The sequence below is a fragment of the Ursus maritimus genome, unplaced genomic scaffold (assembly GCF_017311325.1).
Source record: "Ursus maritimus isolate PB19 unplaced genomic scaffold, ASM1731132v1 scaffold_7, whole genome shotgun sequence".
Classification (NCBI taxonomy): Eukaryota; Metazoa; Chordata; class Mammalia; order Carnivora; family Ursidae; genus Ursus; species Ursus maritimus.
In genome coordinates, this window is record NW_024426885.1 from 56,115,480 (window position 1) to 56,139,182 (window position 23,703).

General features: G+C 37.1%; 1 protein-coding gene and 1 non-coding gene across 6 annotated transcripts in view; both read right to left on the minus strand.

The window, feature by feature from the left end:
• CCAR1 (cell division cycle and apoptosis regulator 1) overlaps positions 1-23,703 on the minus strand; it is a 53,698-nt gene that overhangs the window by 23,292 nt on the left and 6,703 nt on the right. For 4 of the 5 annotated variants that reach the window (XM_040624201.1, XM_040624200.1, XM_040624199.1 and 1 more), the window contains exons 3-13: positions 17,530-17,702; positions 16,853-16,897; positions 13,973-14,005; positions 10,659-10,852; positions 9,649-9,763; positions 9,343-9,535; positions 4,979-5,108; positions 4,586-4,747; positions 1,883-2,108; positions 1,192-1,305; positions 436-602 (exon numbers count right to left, since the gene is read on the minus strand). In XM_040624201.1, coding sequence (XP_040480135.1) covers positions 436-602; positions 1,192-1,305; positions 1,883-2,108; positions 4,586-4,747; positions 4,979-5,108; positions 9,343-9,535; positions 9,649-9,763; positions 10,659-10,852; positions 13,973-14,005; positions 16,853-16,897; positions 17,530-17,702 — 1,552 coding nt within the window. The remainder of the gene's footprint in view (positions 1-435; positions 603-1,191; positions 1,306-1,882; positions 2,109-4,585; positions 4,748-4,978; positions 5,109-9,342; positions 9,536-9,648; positions 9,764-10,658; positions 10,853-13,972; positions 14,006-16,852; positions 16,898-17,529; positions 17,703-23,703) is intronic. The other variant, XM_040624202.1, reaches the window with a different exon arrangement.
• On the minus strand, positions 734-798 carry LOC121101333. Its single transcript, XR_005833335.1, has one exon. It is a non-coding gene; the product is annotated as a small nucleolar RNA SNORD98 (small nucleolar RNA).

Sequence of the window (23,703 nt, forward strand, 5' to 3'; positions counted from 1 at the left end):
TCTCAATTAAGTCACAAGAAATACACTAAAATACAAAGGACAAATAAGCCTCAAGAGAAAATATGGCTGAACAAAAATAATCAGCAACTACATCATTTTATAACAAAAGAATTATAATGAAATGAAGTTCTCTCTTGACGATCTTCTCCAGCTATGCATGAAATGAAAAATATTTTCAACATACATCCAACTTCCGAAGTAAAGCATAACAAAACATTTAAATAATTCTCAGTTTATTTTGATTAGTTCTTAAATCCTTCCCCCTCCCCCAACATTCTTGGCACCAAATAAACTTTTGCTACAAATGGGGATTTTCCTTTGAGATTACCTGCATGATCAAGGTTGCTAAAATAAGGGGGGATGGGGCTGACACATAAGAACATCTATATAAACTATGAAAAAACATTTCTAATCAAGAAATGAATTGGTACTTACCATTGTGTGCATACACTTAGATCAATGCCTGTCAGAGCCTTACAACAACGAATAGCAGTCTTAATCAACACAGAGGGGTCTTTTTCTGGGTCTGGTCCATCCAACGAAGGAGACCAGTGACCTCCAATGGCCATGGCTTCATCCTTGCCTTTCATGCCCACTAAAAACTAATTCAAAACAAAGAATCATTTACATGTATTATGCAACTTGTCAAATTACAAATAAAATACTTGAAAAGGAAAGGTACAAACCTTTCCAATACCATTTTTACTACCTCTGGTATCTGTCAGTCAAGGAAGAGTTCAGTTCATCGTGTTCCACACTGCATTTCAGCAATGGAATAGGATTTATACATCATAACTCATCCTTCTAAAATATTTCTTCGATAAAGAATTCTTTAAAGAAACAAGCTATAATTCACACTTTAAGAGAATCCAAAGACATACTAAATCCATTACCACTAAAATTTTACTATGCTAATATAAAACACCAAAATGACAGCTGAACTAGTGACATACAAATAAGATATAGCCATAATCTGCAATGAAAAAAAATCTACAGCATTAAATTTTGAGTGCCTCAACAATACAAAAATTAGTTGTTAATCAGTATGTTAAGTGTATTTTTAATTATATATGTTTGTAACTATATGCATGTATGTATATACACATATATGTATACACACACACACAACACACACAGAGAACTAAGCAAAGCAAATATACACCTGAAGTTAAAATAAAGGTTTCATTTTACCTTAACAAGTCTAGCAGGATGTTGAAATCCATCTCGAAGTTCTTGTGGGTCTTCAGCAAGAGCACAGGACTTATGATACAAATCTTCCATACTAGGACTAGCCATCAGCATTACCTATTATAGTCAAATAATTCAATCCTGTCAAAAGTCTAAAGTAATGTAAAAAAATGAGAAGCACTACTAATTATCCTTACATATTAGATATCCAAATTTTTTTATAAAAATGGAAAGTAAAACGCTACAGCAGAAATGGTATTAGATATTTCACAGTTTTAACTTGTCAAGAAATGCTTTTTGATCAATGTTCTATAATAGCCAAAAACTATCCAACCATAAGCAATATACTGAATGTTGCCCTGAAGACTAACATATAGGGTATTCACCAACATTACATTTCATCTGAGGCTACCAGAAGTCACAGAACATTCCAAAAAGCTCAATAAAATCAACTTCATCTTCACATTTGCGTTTCAAAACATTAAAACAATAACCATAAGTTTTATAGCTTCAGAAGTAAGACAAAGAGGTTAAATTAAATTACTTCAATAACCAAAACTGAATCAGGCAGACAAGAAAAAAAATAGCTATTCATGTCTTTAACTTAACCATTTTCAGAAGATTCAATCCACATACACGCTCTTAATATGAATAACTGCTCAGAAATTTTAGCTATATATCACAGAATACAAACCTTTGCACTGTATAAATGGTCAGCATCTGGTGGATCAAGAATAGCCATATTTTTTTCTAAGGACTCTACTTCTCTGTGCATTACATAGAAATTGCAGTAATTTCCCAGCTGAAATGGTCTTGACAAAGGGAAAGCATCCACCCATGTAAACTGAGCATCAAAAAAGTCACTAGGTATATATAAATTCTGATAACGGCGCCTTAGTTCCATCATGTCACAACTAGGACTGAAAAACAGACATAAGTAAGTGAATAAATAGCCTTAACATCAAAAATTATATAAACATTCACTCCATTCCATATCTAAATATATAACCTGACATGGTTAAAAGCCAGCTGAGAATGGTCAGAGGCAATTATTAATGAGCTACAGATTTGCAAAGAGCCCTACGAAACCACACTTTCAAATCTGTCTACTTACAGCTTTAAATAAATAACTGGTACCTAAGTATTACCTTCATTTCTTTGCTTTTTGTGTGTAGCTTCAAATACATTAGAGACCCTCTAAAATAACTTCAACGCCAGCTCCAGAGAAGTTATAAACAAAAGGCAATTCTACCTCAGCTGAAACTATGCATTTTTTAGAAAGTTATAATTTGTATAGAGTGGATACAAAGAAGGGACAAGAATGGTACCAAATGATGAGTACTCCTCAATCAGGTTCATACAATGCAAAAAAAATAAACCTTTATTTTATAGTAAGATCCTGTACCAAACATATTTACATTCAAAATTAAGCACAAAAATCCACAGGAAAGCTAAATCTAAATGTTTTTTGATTATCTAACACCTCCATACCTCTCTCTCTCAATGGTTATGATCCATACCTGATTGTTTATTACGTAAAGAGGATAAGTTTCTTGCCTTTTAAATCTGGCATACTGATTTTTTTTAAAGGATGCTTTCCTTTTTCCTAAAGAAGCAGAACTTTTAAAGGAAAAGAACTCAAAGGTAAATCAATCTGGTAAAAGAACAAAGGATTTCTATTAAAAGCATAACAAAAAGTGGACAACAACAATCAGTAAGATGAAAAGATAACTACATTCTCTTTTTTATTACTTTTCTTTTCACTGTCTTTTTTAAAGACAACTAAGGACAAGGTATAAAATATGACCTAATATATTTGTAGGGGTATCTTTTTATTTGAAGCCTAAAAATAATAAATATGTAATGATTAACTTATCAAGTATGGTTGCTAACATAATTATACTTTATCTGGATAAAATTCTGCTGTCAAAATAAGGAAAATGTGAAAAATAGGTATTTGAGTTGTTTTTTTTTAAAGAAGTGTTGCAAACATTATGTGAATTGTTTCTTAGTTTTCCATCACTAGAATTTTTGAAGTTGTGTTTTACCCTGTAGGATTAAAATCAACAAAAGATGTACAAATGAGTTATTTCTTGGCATATAGTACCTTATAATCACATTACTATAAAACAATCTTTACTTCCACAACTATAGATGAGAAAAGGTATGGTAATTTTAAAATGATTTTTATTTGTAATGGGTTGAATTGATGTTCTGGGAATTTATTTCAAAGTGGTGAAATGAAACTGTGAAGGTCTAACTTAGAAGGAGATAGCTAGCTATTGAATTTACATGCTATTCATCACAATTCTCCCCAAAAGTAGCATTCTAGACTGAACAGTCTAGAGCAGAGCTGCTCTATTTAGTATCTTTGGGACTGGAGAAGTGTTTTTGGTTCTAGTAAGTTTCTCTCATACATCCAGTCTAGATATTTAAGAATATGTAAGTAAACAGGAGTAACAAGAAAACAAGTATAAATTAAGAATAGTTGCTCATTTGACTACATGACTAAAGGGACGTGAACTATGTAACAATTAAGCAAAGTTACCAAGGGGAGATTTTTTTTGGCATTGAGTAGTTTAAGTAAATTACACTGTTTTACTCAACCTAGAACTGAATATATAGAAATTAACATTTTGATAGGTCAGTATTATGAATATTAATTCTCATTTTTTGTTGAAATGCAGTAATACTTCCAGGATGCTGAAGTGCATACAGTTGTTTCTATGCTAAACAGCTTTAAACAGTGCTTTTAATGATTCATTTTTATTTTACTGTCAATTTGTTTTCTCCATTTGTTAATTTATCTTATATACAATTGCCAGTCCCCAGGCCTTTAGATAATTCCTCCCTTCCCTTAGACTAAATCAGTCATTTTATCAATTTACCTTCTTATGAATTACAACTTTGTAGTTATTACCTGACCATGACATCCCACCACCACCATTAATTATGGAATATCTACAACTGCCACAGATTGGATTAAGTGCTTTAGATACACGAACTCAATTTAACCTTAGTAATTCTGCTAGTTGATAAAATTTCCATTTTGCAGGTGAAACTAAGAAGTTCCACTGCTGTGTTACTACTTCATCATACACAATGAACATGGACTTAATAAAGTTATCAATAAATCTGGACCTTAAATGACTGTAACTTTAAGAAACAAATTAAAACAAGACAAAAAAAACACAAGTTGATCACAACTTTCAATAGCTGCTATCTTTAATGATTTTATGAATATGTGAAAATACACTCCTACTTCAAATTGCATTTTTGCCCTATATTAAATGTCAGGAATAAAAGTTGTAAGAAAAATATCTCTGTAACACATTCTACTAAATTAGACAAATTACAAAATTGGTTATTCTACAAAAAATGGGGGAAAAGAACTTACCAATCTAAGGAAAATTTTGAAAACTGAACTGTGTAACGTGGAACAACACGTCGAACTCTCCGAGGTGATCGTTCTCTCTCTCTTCGAGGAGATCTCTCCCGAGAACGTTTTCTCTGAGGAGACCTTTCTCTGGATCTACGTCGTTCTCTCTCCCTTTCACGACTTAAAACAAATTTTTCTAAAATTACTAATATTTCTGGCATTATTGAACAGTTCTTTAACAAAATAAATATAATAGACAATGTAAGATTCTCTAAGTTCTGAAAAACTGTTGTACAGTACGTGTAACACGAACGCACCACCTAGCCGTTTTTAACTGTACGGCTGGCGGCATTACACGCACTCACAGCGCGCACCGCCACCACCACCAAAAGCATACTTTAAAAAAAATACCTGCGGTCATCTTTCCTGTTAGGCACTTGATCCCCTCTGTCATTCCTTCCTGAAAATCTCGACGGTGGATCTAATCTTCGGGCTGGTTGTGGCTGTGAAACTATACGAACAGGAGGCTGCAATAAACCAGCTTTAAAAGAGAAAAAAACGTTTTAACTTAAATAAAAGCAGTGCCTAGTTAAGTTATACAACTAGCAGAAGTTGGCTAACATTTTAAGCTTTGCGGTGAACAAACAGCAGACGCCACCTGCATATTTGTATATATTTTTTGTAATCATTTAAAAATGCAAAAGCCATTTATAGCTCAGGCACCATATAAACCAGGCCACGGACCAAATCGAAGGGCTATAGTTTGAAATCCCTAATCCACAGAGAGTAAACTAAAGATTGCTGTACAAGTTATTCACAGGGTGCCAAACTATCACCCAAAGGTTCCACAGAGAAAAAGAACTCATTACAGAGAGATCTCCACTCTGACCTAGTAATCAAATTTAGCATCAATTAATGGAAGAATCTGACACGTGCCTCCTAGTAAAACATAATACAAATTACAAAACATCACCCATAATGTGTTCTGACCAAAGCCTTTCTTTTTCATTTTTTTTTTTAAAGATTTTATTAATTTATTTGACAGAGATAGAGACAGCCAGCGAGAGAGGGAACACAAGCAGGGGGAATGGGAGAGGAAGAAGCAGGCTCACAGCAGAGGAGCCTGATGTGGGGCTCGATCCCATAACGCCGGGATCACGCCCTGAGCCGAAGGCAGACGCCTAACCGCTGTGCCACCCAGGTGCCCCTTTCATTTTTTAACACAGAGAGTGCAACTGAGTCAGGGGGTGGAGAGTGGGGGGGAAGAAGGAGAGGAAGAAAGAGAGAATCTTAAGCAGGCTCCACACCCAGAGAGGAGACTCATGTGTGGACTCAACTGCGCAACCCTGAGATCATGACCTGAAACCTAAATCAGGAGTCTGACGCTTAACTGACCAAGCCACCCAGGCGCCCCTTACCAAAGCCTTTAACTACTAGGTTCATAGTTTATATGGCAGATAGAGGAACAAGGTAAAAACATCACAACCAACAAAGGCAAATCCATAATACAACATTCCAAAAGAAACTACAAGACAACTAGCCTAATTTCTTCAAAAAAGCCAATGTCATAAAGGAAGAAAGAAAAAGCGGGAAACTGGGGCACCTGGGTGGCTCAATCAGTTGAGTGTTCAACTCTTGATTTCAGCTCAAGTCATAATCCCAAGGTTCAAGAATAGGAATCTGCCTTGGGCTTTGCACCAGTGGAGAGTCTGCCTTGGGATTCTTTCTCCCTCTCCTGCCCTCCGCCTCCCGCTCTATGCCACATTCTCTTTCAAATAAATAAATCTTTAAAAAACGAAAAAGTGGGAAACTATTCTAGAAAAAAAAAACTAAAGTAACATAACCAAACACAATGGATAAAAGTTGACTGGCTTTTTGTTTAGGAAACAAAAAACAACCTTCAAAGACATCTGGGAGACAAATGGGGAGATCGGAATATACTGAGAATACTTAAATGTTTTCTCTTACATGTGAGAATAGATTGTAGTTATATAGAAAAATGGTTTCCTTTAGAAAGAGCATGCTTCAGGGGTGCCTGAGTGGTTCAGTGGTTAAGTGTCTGCCTTTGGCTCAGGTCATGATCCCAGGGTCCTGGGACTGTGCCCCGAGTCGGGCTCCCTGCTCAGTGGGGAGTCTGCTTCTCCCTCTGCCCCTCTCAACCTGCTCGTGTTCTCACTCTAATCAATAAATAAAATCTTAAAAAAACTGTATTTGTACACATGTAAGCAGACAGAACAAGGCTGTAAGTATGTAAGTGATCACTTTATTGTTCTTCCAACATTTTTGTATGCTTGAACATTTTCATAATAAAAATTGTGGGGAGGAAAGAAACAACTAACTTATGAACATTTCCTATGTTAAGGAATCCTAGTTGCCAATGGCAATTTTCTTTCTAAAGTTTTTTTTTTTTTAAGATTTTATTTATTTGATAGAGAGAAAGAGAGAGCACCAGCAGGGGGAGTGGCAGGCAGAGGGAGAGAGAGAACCAGGCTCCCTGCTGAGCAGAAAGACTGACGTGGGGCTTGATCCCAGGACCCTGGGATCATGACCTGAGCAAAGGCAGATGCTTAACCAACTAAGCCACCAAGACACCCTTAAATAAAATCTTTAAAAACAAATAAACCGAGGGGCGCCTGGGTGGCTAAGTCAATTAGGCATCTGCCTTTGGCACAAGTCATGATCACAGGGTCCTGGGATCAAGTCCCACAAGAGGCTCCTTGCTCAGCGGAAGGCTGCTTCTCCCTCTGCCTGCTGCTCCCCCCCTGCTTGTGCTCTAACAAATGAATAAATAAAATCTTTAGAAAAGTAAATAAAAACAAACAGAAAAGAAATCACAGGACTACCAGTCAGATATCTGGAAGAACCAAGTAGCTTGGAAACACCCTGGAATTACCTATTAAGTTACTCAAACCCTCAGACCTTGCAATTACACCTGAAGGTGTATGTATGTCCTAGAGAAACCTGGGCATGTTGCCCCTGGACACACATATGAGGACATTTATAGCAGTATTTTCTGAAACCAAAAGCTAGAAACTATCCTAATGTTTATCAGAGAACAGATAAAATGTACAATATTCATATGTGTAATATTATCTAATAATGAAAATGAAGAATGAGCCAGATGGAAAAAGTAGCATGAGAAACTTTTAGAATGTTGGAAAAAAATAAGTCATACACAACAGATTATAGAAATGGAATCAAACACTATGTAATATTCAAAGACAGACAAATCTAAACAGTATCATGAGGATGCATATTTAGAGAATAAAACTATTAAAAAAGAGTAAACTAGCAAAATTTTAATTTTACCCAAGTAACCATTACATAGGTGTTCATTTAGTAACTCATTACACTGTACAATGCATTCTCTTTAGTGAATTTTTTTTTTTAAAGATTTTATTTATTTATTTGACAGAGATAGAGACAGCCAGCGAGAGAGGGAACACAAGCATGGGGAGTGGGAGAGGAAGAAGCAGGCTCACAGCGGAGGAGCCTGATGTGGGGCTTGATCCCAGAACGCCGGGATCACGCCCTGAGCCGAAGGCAGACGCCTAACTGCTGTGCCACCCAGGCGCCCCCTCTTTAGTGATTTTAAGTGTGTTGTAATAAAAGAAAAATGCCACATATCACACTTTAAAAATTAGCGGCGTCTGCATGGCTCAGCTGGTTAAGCGTCTGACTCTTGATTTCCGCTCATGCCATGATCTCATGATCATGGGATGGAGCCCCGCACTGGGCTACACGCTTGGCAGAATCTGCTTGAATTTCTTTCTCTCCTTTCCCTCCACACCCCCTCTGCTCTTTCCCCTGCTCCTGTGCTGTCTCTAAATAAATCTTAAAAACAAAACAAAACAAAAACAAAAAAAACAAAAAAAATCCCTACCCAAAAGAACAACAACAAATGAATTAAGTAGGCTTTTGTTGGGGCACCAGGGTGGCTCAGTTGGTTGAGCATTTGCTTTCGGCTCAGGTCATGATCCCAGGGTCCTGGGTTCAAGCCCCACATCCAGCTCCCTGCTCAGCAGGGAGTCTGCTTCTCTCTCTCCCTCCACCCACTCCCCTCATGCTTGCTCTCTCACTCTCTCTCAAAATAAATAAAATCTTAAAAAAAAAAAAAAAAGCAGGCTTTGATTAAGCCAAGGCTTCAATAAAAAGTGTCCAGAATTTCAATTAATTTGCAAAGGAAAATGTAAAATACAGCTCATTTATTTCATGCACTATAATTCAATGCATAATTTAAAGTACTACTACCAGAAAACATATATATATAAAGTATTATGTTTAAGGGCACCTGGTTGGCCCAGTCAGTTAAGTGGGCAACTCTGGATTTTGGCTCAGGTCATGATCTCAGGGTCCTGGTATCGAGCCCCACATTGGGCTCCATGCTAAGTGGGCGTCTGCTCTTGATTCTCTCTCTCCCTGTCTGCCCCTCTCCCCCATAATATAAATATTAAAAATAAATCTTAAAAAAAAATAAAATGTTTCTATGACATTTTCTTCCATTACAGATACCAATAAAAGGACTGGGGATTAATAGTTCTGATATTTAAGTTCACAAAGAGCATGTCTTTCTATAAGAGCAATAAAATAAAATTACTTCCAAACAGCTATAGAAGTAGAAGTGGTCTACACAAGATACTTAATCTTCCTTTCATGTATTCTAGAAATCCCTGCCTTTTTTATAATTAAAAGCATATTCTCGTTATTTTAACAACTACACAGTTGTAAAAGTTATGTGTTAGCCTGAAACAGAAAAGACACATTGCAAGTAATACCTTTCTGCTGTGGCTGCTGTAATAAAGGCTGTGGCTGAGTCTGCAATAACGGTGTAATAGAAGCTGCTGAGATCTGGGCCTGCAGCAGGGACTGGGGCTGGGGCTGAGCCTGAACACCAAATGTCGTCTGTGGTGCAATTGGCTGAAGTACAGCAGGAGGAGTCTTCAGTAAAGGCTGAGTTTGGGACTGATTCTTAACAAAAATAAAGAAATAAAATAAAAAATTTAAAGAGGAAGAAAAAACTCTGAAAACTGGAAGACTGAATCACCAAGTTTGTCTAACACCTAACTCAGTATTTTATATACCTGATTTGGTAGCGTCTGAATTCTTTGAGCATTCCATTTAAAAGGCATATTGGGATTATATGTAGCTTCAACCAACACTCTGTCACCCACTTGGGGGGTTTTCCCTTTGACAGCACTAGAAAAAAAAAAAAACAAGTTAAATACATACACAATTAAGAGAGTCCTCAAAAAAAATTTATATTTGTAGTATTTTATCTAATGTAAACTATCTGAAATGGAAGTCTAAAAAAAGCCCTTTTAAAAAGTAAATATACCTCCTAGACTTATTTTATTTTAGAACTGATCATGTTTCATGCTTCCTAAAAAAACAGAGTGTTTGGAGTGGAAGAAATAACTTTACACTTCATATTCTCCCAATATTGCGTCCCTCCTTCTACGGTAGTAACTTTTATAACCCAAGAGTAAGATCTCCTTTGGGCTATGAAGTGATAAGAGAGATGAAGATGGAAAACAGGAGACCCACTTTTAGAAAAATCTCATTATGATAATTAAAGTTAATTTCCCAAATAAAGTACTTCTAAGGCAGTTCACTAGGAATACGGTTAAAATATCCAAGGAAAATCTTTCATGCAACCATCATCACACTAAAAAAATACTATTCTGAATATGTTAGTCATTCATCATTCAATCCCACTCAATAGTTTTTCAATTAAAAATGCTTTTTTAGTACATAGTATCCTTAGATACTTCAAACAGAAGATTAAATTTTAAAAGGCATATGACTATTTCAATCTCTATTCTCACTGGAAGTCTGCCCATGAAGAGTTGGAAAAATTAACTCATTCCTATAAAACATGCATAAAGAATTCACTATAACTATTTTATTCAGTAACCAGAAAATATCTTCACTCATATTCTCCATGAAAAAAGGCCAGATACAAATATAATACAAACTATATAATTAAAACAAAAAATTATAACTAAACTACAATCCTATGCCACAATTAGGTCTTATCAATATATTTCATGCTAAATACAAGAAGGCATTTGCCAACACCTAATTAAGTTACCTAAGCTGAAAGAATACATCTTCATCCACAAATCCAAATGTATCATGTAGTTTTGTAACTACTCCCGTAAAAACACGCTGTTTCTGAGGCTGAGTTTGTTGCTGACTGGACCTTGGTGTTGGATACGATACAGTTATCTGTGCTGCAGGCTGAGGAGTAGACAGGCTAAGGCTTGTAGGCAGTGCAACAGCTGGCTATAAAACAAAATCAAGATCCAATTAGGCTAATGATTTGAAATACCCTAGAAATTAAAAATGACCACTCAAAACGAACTCAAAATGCTAAAATTAACTTATCTGAAGTTAGGAAATACACATGTACACCTTGAAGAAAAGAATCAAGTCTGAAAAAAAATTTTTTTTTTTTTTTAACTCTACCTCAACATTAAGTTGCGCCAAATGAAAGTTTTCACAGGTTGTTCCAGGAAAAGAAGATACCATAGTGAAATGAGTTTTAAGAATACTGCAGGAACGTCTGGGTAGCTCAGCTGGTTGAGCATCCAACTCTCAATTTCGGCTCAGGTCATGATCTGAAGGTCATGAGATCGAGCCCTGTGCTGGAGGAGTCCATTGGGATTCTCTTACGCCCTCTCCCTCTGCCCCTACCCATGCTTGAGCACATATACACACTCTCTCTCTAAAATAAATAATGCATATCGGGGCGCCTAGGTGACTCAATTAGTTAAGCGTCTGATTCATGATTTCTCAGGGTTGTGAGATGGAGCCCCACGTCAGACTCATGTGCCGGGCATGGAGCCTGCTTAAGATTCGCTCTCTCCCTCTTCCTGTGCAACCCCCCACTTAAAACAATACTGCATATATTAGGGGTGCCTGGCTGGCTCAGTTGGTGAAGCATGCGACTCTTCATCTCAGGGTTCTGGGTTTGAGTCCCATATTGGGAGTAGATATTACTTTAAAAAAAAAAAGAAAAAAGAAAAAAAAAAACCTGTGAATTTTAGTCCCCTCTTAGAAATTCAAAACAATAGTGGCATAATACTCAGGAAAGTCCTATGTAAGTGAAGTAAGTCAGAGAAAGACAAATATGTATGATCTCACTTACATGTGAAATCTAAAAAAAAAAAAAAATTCACAGAAACAGAACAGAACCTTGGTGATTGCCAAGGGTATGGAGGGAGAAAGAAATGAGTGAAGTTGGTCAAAAAGCACAAACTTCCAGTTATAAGATAAATAAGTTCCACGGATGTAATGTACAACATGATGACTATAATACTGTATTGTATATTTGAAAGCTGCTGACACAGCTCTTAAAAGTTCTCAACAGAAAAAAAATTTAACTATGTGAGGTGATTCACGTTAAAGAAAAAACTTATTGTGGTCATCATTTCACAATACATACATAAATCAAACTACGCTGTTTATTTTATATTAATACAATGTTACAAATCAATTATCTTTCCATAAAACTGAACAAACAAGAAAAATGTTAACACTTTCATTCGTCTTTTCTGGCACAAACATGAATAGCATATTACTGTTTTAAACTTCTATATATAAATAGACATAAAATCATTAGAAATAAAGAAACAACCATCTGACTCTTCAAGGCAAAACACAGTATTTGTTTTATACTTGCCCAATAAAGCAAGCTCTTAATTTCTACAATTAAAAAAAGAAAAGGCCAAGTCCTATAAATAGTAAAAGAATTCAACATTTCTCAGACTATAACCACAAAATTATTTCTCATGAAATTTCCTTAACATCCTAAGACAATAATGATTCACAGATGCAAACTAGGAAATGCTATTCTAAGAAAAGACTAGTCTAGTTTTTATACTTTTTCTACTTAGTTTGGAAATTCTGCTATTGGAGATTGAAAGTACATGATCAGTGTCAGTTGATTTTGATCCCTTAATAAAAACAAAGGGAGAGTAACCTCTCAAGTGAATTTTTTTTTTTTTACAAAAATAACAGATTCAAGACTAAAATGGTATGAAAGGTACAAAGCTTCTCCCCTACTCCTGTTCCTTAGCTACCCCATTCCCTATCCATGCACAATCACTGTCACCAGCTTTTATTACAGGTTCTCCTTCCTTTTTATCAGTTTCATAATATTTAACTTTCAGTCAGTGAACCATGGCCCTTGGTCCAAATCCAGCCCAGAGCTTACGATTTTGTGATTTTTGTATAGCTCGGAAACCAGGGATGGTTTCTTACATTTTATTAATTTTTAAAGATTTTATTAAATTATTTGAGAGACAGAACATGAAGGAGAGGGGCAGAAGGAGAGGGACAAGCTGAGCGGGGAGGCTTAATGCAGGGCTCATGTCAGGACCCTGAGATCATGACCTGAGTGAAGTCACACACTTAACCGACTGAGTCACCCATGTGCCCTGGTTTCTTACACTTTAAAATAATTTTTAAAAAGAAAAAAATATGCAACAAAGACTGGTCCACAAACCTAAAGGAGGACAATGTATTTCAGTTTAAAAATGAAGGAGGTTTTTAAAAAAAAAAAAAAACCACTGGGTGGCTGGTCGGTTCAGGCTCCGACTTGCTTTTGGCTCAGGTCATGGTCTCAGGGTCATGGGATGGAGCCCCACATTGGGCTCTGCACTCAACGCACAGTCTGCTTGTCCCTCTCCCGCTGTTTACTGTGCATGTTCTCTATCTCAAATAAATATATATTTCTTGAAGTTCAAAAACATTGTAATGCTGCTGAAAAGTTAAACTGATAATGTAATACAATACCCTCATCTAATAAGGTCAAGCTTAAAATGATATAACACATAAAAAAATCTCCTAAAAATATTAGCTACAATGAAAATGTATTAAGAATTAAGCTCAATGTATTAAGAATTAAGTTCAAAATAAGAATTAAGTTTACGGGCGCCTGGGTGGCTCAGTCAGTTAAGCAACTGCCATCAGCTTACGTCATGATCCCAGGGTCCTGGGATCATGCCCCATGATGGGCTCCCTGCTCAGCAGAGAGCCTACTTCTCTCTCCCTCTGCCCCTTCCCCTGCTTGTGCTCTCTCTCTCTCCCTCTCTCCCTGTCAAATAATAAAATCTTAAAAAAAAAAAAAAAAAAAAAAAGGATTGAGTTTAAAATAAGACCTCATATTTATTCAAACTAGATCACAGCTGGATCAAAAACCATAAAAGACAAAACAACAAAACATGCACTCCATCTTTCATATATTGTTAAACTAATATGTAATAAACTAATATGTACACTAATATGTAAATCCAACCAATATTCATCTTCAAACCCTGAAAGAAATACTAGAATAGGAATAAAATTTTGGCCTATTCTTCATTCAGATATCCAAAAGAAATAAATTAACTGCAAACTAACCTGTGTTAAAAGGGTCTGCTGAGGTTGCTGTAACTGAAAATAGAAAAATCAAACAAAAACAGGGAAGAAAAAAGAAAAGGATCAATCAAAATTGTTTCACAGACGCTCTTATTTATAAGGAAAAATTCCCATTAAATGGGTACTTCATTTCTAATTAAGAAATATGATGAAAAGCAACAGAAGTCATTAGGTGTAAGATTTCCTACAACTATTTCTAATTGCAGACGTGATGTATAACTAACTCATTCAATGGGGCACCTGGCTGGCTCAGTCAGTAGAGCATGCAACTACTGATCTCAGTGTTCTAAGTTTGAGCCCCATATTGGGTGCAGAGATTACTAAACATCTTTTTTCTTTTCTTTTCTTTTTTTTTAAAGATCTTACTTATTCATTTGACACAGAGAGAGAGAGAGCACAAGTAAGGAGCACGCAGGCAGAGGGAGAGTGAGAAGCAGGCTCCCTGCTGAAGAGAGCCCAATGCGGGGCTTGATCCCAGGAACCTGGGATCATAACCTGAGCCGAAGGCAAATGCTTAACCCACTGAGCCACTCAGGTGCCCGTAAACATAAAATCTTGAAAACAAACAAACAAACACATCCAATAAAAAACTGATCTTTTATCTTATTTCATAGGAATAACACCGCCCCAAAAAAACAAAACAAACACACACACACACACACACACACACACACACAACACACCAAAAAACCTTAAGTCCTTAGATGGGAAAATTTCTAGTATTGACATGTTGGTCACCATGCTACAGAAATACCATTGGGGAAAAAAAAAAATCACTGCCTCTTTAAATGACATATCTGATAAGAAATCCATAACACAAAATATATAAAGAACACACAAAATCTTAAACCAAGAAACAAACAATCCAATTAAAAAATGGGCAGAGGAAATGAACAGACTCTGTTTGAAAGAAGACATACGAATTGAGAAAAGAAACATGAAAAGATGCTCAACATCATGCATCACCACGGAAATGCAAATCAAAACTACAATGAACTATCATCTCACACCTGTCAGAAGAGTTATAATCAAAAACACAAGAAACAATTATTGGCAAGGATGTGGAGAAAAGAAATTTCAGGTACGTTTGGTGGAATGTAAATTGGTACAGTCACTGTGGAAAACAGTATGGAGGTTCCTCAGGAAATCAAAAATAGAAATACCATATAATCCAATAATTCCACTACTGGATATTTACCCAAAGAGAAAAAACACTGACTCGAAACGATGTACGCATCCTTGCTTACCGCAGCATTATTTACAACAGCCAAGATATGGAAGCAACCTAACTGTCCATCAGTAGATAAATGGATAAGGAAAACCCGGTGGGTATACACACAAGCACATGCACAATGGAGTACTACACAGCCATAAAAAGGATGAGCTTCTGCCATTTGAGACAACAAAGATGGACCCAGAGGATATTATGCTAAGAGAAATATGTGAGACTGAGAAAGACAAATACCATATGATTCCACTCATAAGTAGAATCTTAAGAAAAACAACAACAAAAAAATGGGAACCTGGGTGGGTCAGTCAGTCGAGCATCTGTCTTTTGCTCAGGTCGTGATCTTGGGGCCCGGGGATCGAGCCCCACGTTGGGCTTCCTGCTCAGGGGGGAGTGTGTTTCTCCCTCTCCCCCACTATCTCCAAGTAAATAAAATCTTTTTTATTTTTTTTTTTAAGATTTTATTTATTTATTTGACAGAGAGACAGCCAGCGAGAGAGGGAACACAGCAGAGGGAGTGGGAGAGGAAGAAGCAGGCTCCCATCGGAGGAGCCCAACGTGGGACTCAATCCCGGAACGCTGGGATCACACCCTGAGACGAAGGCAGACGCTTAACAACTGTGCTACCCAGGTGCCCCTCTAAGTAAATAAAATCTTAAGAAAAATAAAGATAAAAAATAAAGGTTCATGGGATGATTGGCTGGGACAGTCAGTAGAGCATGCGACTCTTGATCTCAAGAGTTCTGAGTTACAGCCCCATGCTGGGCACACAGCTTACATTTAAAAGTTTAAAAAAATTAAATTAGGGGTGGCCTGGATGGCTCAGTCAGTTAAGAATCTAACTCTTGATTTTGGCTCAGGGCATGACCTCAAGGCTGTGAGACTGAATCCGACATTGGGCTCTATGCTGGATGTGGAGACTGCTAAAGATTCTCTCTCTACCTCTCCCTCTCTCCCACCCCCCTTGCATGCTCTTGCTCTACAAAAAGAAAAAAATTTAAATAAACAAAGGCTCAAAGCCAATGGTCTATCTAGGGTTAAGGCTTTAAATGGGAAAAAGGATCTCCCCATTTTCACGGATGGTCTAGTACAGCACAATGGGGCTGGATGTACCAAATAGAAAAACTGGGACAAAGATTCAGTAATACAGTGATTCTTTCCAAATTCTCCTCTGCATGCTTTCCTAGAAACATGTGACGGGGCACCTGGGTGGCTTAGTCAGGTAAGCACCTGCCTTCGGCTCTGGTCCTGATCCTGGGGTCTTGGAATTGAGCCCAGTGTCGGGCTCCCTGCTCAGTGCGGAGTCTGCCTCTCCCTCTCACTCTGTTCCTCCCCCCTCCTCGTGCTCTCTCAAATAAATAAATGAATGAATCTTAAAAAAATAAATAAACGAAGAAGGAAAGAAACATGTGACAAAGACTGGCTGCTAGCTGAGGATTTGGATTTGGATTTTCAGGACCTCTATCTTCCTCTCCCTTGGAGACATTCCTTTTTGCCTACCTCATTTAGCCCACCCCCAAAGAATTCAAATCACACATTAATGTAGCTGACAGGAAATAAAATCTATATATAAACTGAACCTGAGACAAATTATTTTTTTACATCAGTTTTTAACATGGAAAATATAAACTAACCTGTTGTTGCACACTATACAAGGCCTGCTGAGGTTGTGAATATTGCTGGAAAAAAAAAGATTTTTCAAAGAAAAATACGGAGTCAGTTTTATTCATTCTCAAGAAGCGATATACATACATACATACAAATACATAAACAAAATCACACTACAAAGAAATTTTGTGAACTAAACTTCACCAAAAATAAGCAAACTGGTGACTCCCTTATACTCTAAGATTCATCAAGAACTGAATTTTGTTCAAATAATTAAGGTATAAGAACTGCCTGTTTTAAGAATTTTGACCACACAACTTCACTCTTCTATATGTCACAGGCACATCTAATTTTATTAACTGAAAAAACAATAAGCATAATTAAAATACACAATTATTGGGGCGCCTGGGTGGCACAGTCAGTTAAGTGTCTGACTTGGTTTCGGCTCAGGTCATGATCTTAGGGTCCTGGGATCCAGCCCCACCTCGGGCTCCGAGCTCAGCACGGAGTCTGCTTGGGATTCTCCCTCTCCCTCTGCCCCTATCCCTTGTGCATGTGTGTGCATGTGCGTGCATGCACACGCACAAGTGCTCTCTCAAATAAATAAATCTTAAAAAAAAAAACCCCACACTTATTAATTCTTTAAAAACTATCTGGCTACTCAGTTTAACATGTCACATACTGAAACCCAATAAAGACTCACCTGTTGCAATGCAGCTGCTGCAGCTGCAGCTTGTTGCTGCAAGGCTGCAGTCTGAGTTAACTGATAGTTTGCTGGGGTTTGTGTGGTAAGGCCTGCTGCTGCTAATGCAGTTTGCTGTGTATAAATGGTAGGAGACGCTCCAAGGAGTGATGGCTGCTGAACACCCAACGCAGCTAAAATGAGATTAAAAAGGAAATGGGGGAAAAAAAAAAAGAAAAAAGCATTATTTGGATCCTTTCTAGGAATTTTCCATAAGTGCTTAGTTATGAAATTATGTTCTGCCATTGTTTAGTAAAAACCTAAGGCAAAATTCCTGTAATGCTTGTTAAATTTAATTGATTCAAGTACCTCCCCAGATCTAGTGGCTTTATATTTAATTTTCATGTCATAATAGATAGAAGAAAACATTATTCTATAATAACTACATAATGAACACAAACCTAGACCAAGAGGCTGAAGTACTCTCAAGAAGTATTTTTAGGAAAAAGAGCAGAAAATAAACCATCTTACTTTACTTATCTAGAATTTACTGTTTTACCTCCAAGTAGAAGAGAATCATATAAAACAAAAAAGTTTAGAAACAGTGAAATTAAGCACGTATTTTTACTGCAGGATTTCTCAGAACCTTTAATATGCCAACTCAGCATTCTGAATCTCAAAAGATAGCCATAAAAGCAATCTAGCAATTCCCTTTTCCAAAGCAGCTTGCTTGTATCTGAAAATAACCTGAAAAAATGCTGCTCTATAATTATTAAACAACCTTATAGAAAGAACAATATTTTGCTTTAGAAGAACAAAGAATGTTAATGAACTAACCAAAGCACTTTGTCTAGAATATCCCAGAAAACCTTTAGAAGTGTGAGGTTCATCATCAGTTGTTTAAAAGTTCAGACTAATTTTATTTAAAAACAAAACAAACCAACAACAAAGTAAAGCAAAAACAAACAAAAGTCCAAGAAAGTATGTCTGTAGTTCTTGTAAATTACAAATTACTCCCTGCAAAAAATACTGATTTTTAAAAATTAAAAAAGGAGGGGCAAGAAAAGGAAGAGTCTACAATAAACAAAAAATTTCTAATCTTTTCTTGTTTTTAAGGAAAGTCAGATATCACAGATGGGCAGAAAGAGGAAACCAGGACTAACTAAATGGATTTAAACAGAAATCTAAATAGAAGTGGAGAATATCTTAACACCAGCATTAAGTTCAAAGTCAGGTTAACTACAATGAGAATAAAGGAAAAGGTACTGAAATGTAGACACACAGGTTCTAATCAATGGATCCTGTTAACCTTTTAAAATTGTATGCAAAATTGCAGACAAGAAAGTCCGAAGCTTTCATCAGTTTTCAACAGAATTACGGACCCCAAAAAATGTTGAGAACCACGGTTCCAGGATAATGGAAGCAAAATAACACACTGAACACAAGATAAAGACCATAGGAAAAATTATTAGTGCTTTAAATTCTAAGACTGGCACGTCATATATTTGACAAAGTAGCATCCATGATTCAAATATCACACCCAGCTCCTTCACCCACCTGAGCTCTGACCTCAGATCTGCTCTGTTTCGTTCTGTTGGTATGAACCCTGGAAGTTGCCACAGCAGAAGAGCTCAGAGCCAATATCCCAGAAAGTCTTTTTTCCTATTACTTTTCTAGGTGTTCTGAATCCTGGCATCATACAGTAGCCTAGCATTAAGTAGGCAGGATACCAGACACACCTCTCTTCTGTTAACAGTGTGATAAATTAGAAACTACAAAAAAATTACAGGTGACCCCTGAACAATGTGGGAGTTAAAGGTGCCTGACCTCCACACACAATTGAAAATCTGTATATTAACTTCTGAGTCCCCCAAAATTAACTAGCAATAGCCTAGAGCCTTGGGATAAAATATTCCTAATGAAAGAAAGTGCCAATCAGTTGATTTGTTGAAGTCATTCTTTTTCTAGGACCACCATACAGTGTTACGTCTATGTAAGCCATTCACACACAGGGAAGCATATACAGACACAAGGCTTTAAGACCATACTGATGTCTTGATGAATAAAAATACAGGAGCAGGGATGTCTAGGTGGCTCAGTCAGCTGAGCATCCAACTCTTGACTTTGGCTCAGGTTGTGGGATTGAGCCTCACTGCTCAGCGTAGAGTCTGCTCAAGATTTTCTATCCCTCTCCCTTCTCCTGCCCCTCCCTGTATGCTCGCTCTCTCTCTAAAATAAAAGAATACAGGGGTGCCTGGCTGGCTTAGTCAGTAGAGCATGCAACTCTTGATCTCAGGGTCATGAGTTCAAGCCCCACGGTGAGTGTAGAGCTTACTAAAAAACAGACAGACAAGAAAACCATTCCATTCACAAGTATTAGCAGTTACTAAGTGGATCAACACTTAGTCATGAAAGTTTGTCATTGTATGTTTTCTAATTATCATTTCTCCCTAAATTTTGCATTGTAGGATTCCATTCAAAGATTTTAAAAGAAAACTGAAAACAGTATAAAGTGAAACGCTAAAATGAATAGAAGGAAAACTATAGTAGCATAGAAAAAATATAGAGCTCAGTTTTCTTTTTTATTAAAAGCTAATTCAGGGGAGTGCCTGGCTGGCTCTGTTGGAGGAGCATATGACTCTTGATCTTGGCATCGTGAGTTCAAGCCCCACATTGGGGGTGTAGAGGTTACTGAAATAAATTTAAAACATAAACAAAAACAAAAAACCTCAGGACTGACGTTTCAGAACATGTGTTAATAGCCTATACATGCCACTGAAAATTTAGGTGCTATATCATATTTTAAGACTTTTTAAGAAAAAAAAAAAACAAAACAAAAAAACCAAAAAACGTTTAAAGAAATACTACCTAAACATGTGGCTTACTCCGTGTTCAACTAAAAGTTTTCATTCTTGGACTCTGAAAATGAAGCTAAACATTAATGTTTATGTGAATCAGACTAAGTGGTATTCAATTTTTAAAACTAGCCTTTGGATTTAGAAGGGAAAATAAAGTATCTCTAGGGCACCTGGGTGGCTCAGTCAGTTAAGCATCTGACTCTTGGTTTCGGCTCAGGTCATGATTTTAGGGTTATTAAAACAGAGCCCCACTTAGGGTTCCACCCTCAGCAAGGAGTCTGCTTGTCCCTCTCCTTCCCCCCCACCGTCATGCATGCATTTCCATCCCCTCTAATAAATAAAATCTTTAAAAACAAACTACAAAACACTAACAGCCAACTGTTGACCGAAAGCCTGACCAGTAACATGAACAGTTAACATATTTTGTACGTTATATATACTATGTATTTTTTTTTAAGTAGGCTCCACGCACAGCATGAGGCCCAACAAAGGCCTTGAATTCATGACCCTGAGATCAAGACCTGAGCTGAGATCAAGAGTTGACTCTTGACCAACTGAGCCACCCAGGAGCCCCTATATACTGTATTCCTACAATAAAGTAAGCTAGAGAAAAGAAAATCATTAACGAAAATATATTTACAGGACAGTACTTATCCCCCCCCTCCAAAATCCGCATAAAAGTGGACTCACACTGTTCAAACCCATGGTCTTCAAGGGTCAACACCTGTTGATAATGAAGGGTTCAACTGCTAGAAATTTATGGGAAGGAAATTTACATTCTACTAGTTGTGTCACACCATTAGCTAGTTAATTCAAATTTTGTGAAATCACTGTGAAAATTTTATATATCTGCAATATAGCTCTTTTTAAATCATTCATATTTTAAGGGCACCTGGGTGGCTTAGTAGTCTAAGCATCAGACTTCGGCTCAGGTCATCATCTCAGGGTCCTGGGATCGAGGCCCGCATAGGGCTCCCTGCTTAGTGGGGAGCCTCCTTCTCCCTCTCCCTCTGCCCCTCACCCCACTGGTGTGCATACTCTTTCTCTAATAAATGAATGAAATCTTTTTTTTTTAAATTTTTTTAAAGATTTTATTTATTTGACAGAGACAGCCAGCGAGAGAGGGAACACAAGCAGGGGGAGTGGGAGAGGAAGAAGCAGGCTCCTAGCGGAGGAGCCTGATGTGGGGCTCGATCCCAGAACGCTGGGATCACACCCTGAGCTGAAGGCAGACGCTTAATGACTGAGCCACCCAGGCGCCCCTGAAATCTTTAAAAAAATACAGAAGACAAGAAGTTCTTTTAAAATAAAATAAAATCATTCATATTTTAGACTTTACTCTCAATATAAGTATATTTCATTAATATTCCTTTTTTGTGGTTACGTGAGAAACTATCCTTGAGTATTTGTAAGTAGCATTCTCCACTCTTGTGAATTATAATCAATATTCTGCAAGATAATAATATAACTTGCATATTGCAAAGTTATCAATCCCTGATTTAATCTTTCTCTCCACCTAAGTGGCCAAACGCTTGTCAGCTGGAGATCTTTTCCAATTATTCACAATAGAACAGTCTGTTCATCTACTTATACCTAATTCAATATGATTGCTGAAACTCTTGTGACCCTTCTGAAACAGATATGCTTATCACTGTGTACCAATACTTGCACAGACAAACCTATGAAATGAGCCCTAGATGACCACAGGCTACCAGGTAAATAAGTAAACTTAAGGTCTAAGTTCTCTTAAACCTTTAAGGACAAATTTATCACCTTCTAAAATGTAAAATCAGTTTCATAGGACTCAAACACACTTGTATTATGATATATTCGTAGTTTTCACTGAATACCAGTGAACACTCCACTAAAACACAAAAGAGAAGCCCGTCCTTTTTCTGTTGTCCCTTAATCTTATCAAACTCACTGTTAAATTTAAAAATACATATTACCTTTAAACCTTGGTGCTCTATCTTTACTAAGATGAATCATCCTGAAACAATAAATTTCAAAACCTCAAAGCTGCATGCTCAAGTTAGGATAGGGAGGAAAAAAAAGAAAAGTTAGGATAGAGAGATGGGGGTATTCAGTGTTTGTAGTTTGATGTTTTAAAGATTTTATTTATTTATTTCAGACAAGAGAGAGAGAACACAAGCAGGGGGAGCGATAGAGGGAGAGGGAGCGGGAGAAGCAGGCTCCCCACTAAGCAAAGTACCCAATGTGGGGCTCAATCGTAAGACCCTGGGATCATGACCTGAGCTGAAGGCAGGCGCTTAGGCAGACACATAACGGAGCCACCCAGGCGCACCTGATGTTAATGCAGCTGTCACTAGTTAAGAGCACAAGTAAGGCATACTCAGAGGATGAGGGGGAAAAATATGTATTAACAATGAGCCTTAAAAGATTTTATGTTTTTTTTTTTTACTCTTGGGAAAATGTTTTAGAAACTATTTGCTATCACATAGCACAAGCAGTGTTTAAACAGGGTTAAACCAATACTGGTAGCAATCCTTTCCTACCAAATGAGTTGTAAACATTCAAGTCCATTAAGGGATAACTAATATTAGTGAAGCACACATGGTATATCAGCTATTATTAGTTTCAAAAAGACCATGAGTTTTGGAATTTAACAATCTGAGCTGCTGATTCAAAAGACTGTGGTTTTAAAAGATGACCACTGGGCCAGAATAGAGAGGCAGGAAAAAATGGAGTCATATTTAAAACAACTGTATTGGTATTAGCTTCAGTCACCTGTTGGAAAGCACATTATAACTATAATTTTAACTTCTAAAGTAGTTCATGTTTCTCTATGGTCAGAATGCAGTCATTTTACAAATGGTCAAAAGAAATAGATGAGAAAATAGGTGAGAATACGCTACATCATTCCCCACACTTCAATATTATTATAATTGCATACAGATAGAAAAGCAAATATTTTGAGTCAAATCTACACACAACCCCTAGTCAATATAATTAATCTAAGGGTTAAAGATTCAATCAGCGGGACACCTGGCTGGCTCAGGAGTGGAGCATGCAACTCTTGATCTTGGGTTCCTGAATCCTAGCACTAAAAAAAAAAAATTAATTTTATTTATTTTTTTAAAAGATTTTATTTATTCATTTGACAGAGAGACAGCACAAGCAGGGGGAGTGGCAGGCAGAGCGAGGGGGAGAAACAGGCTCCCTGAAGAGCAGGGGGAGCCTGAAGCGAAACTTGATCTCAGGACCCCGGGATCATGACGTGAGCCGAAGGCAGTTGCTTAACCAACTGAGTCACCAACCAACCCCAATAATAAAAATAAATTTTAGGGGCGCCTGGGTGGCTCATTCGTTAAGCGTC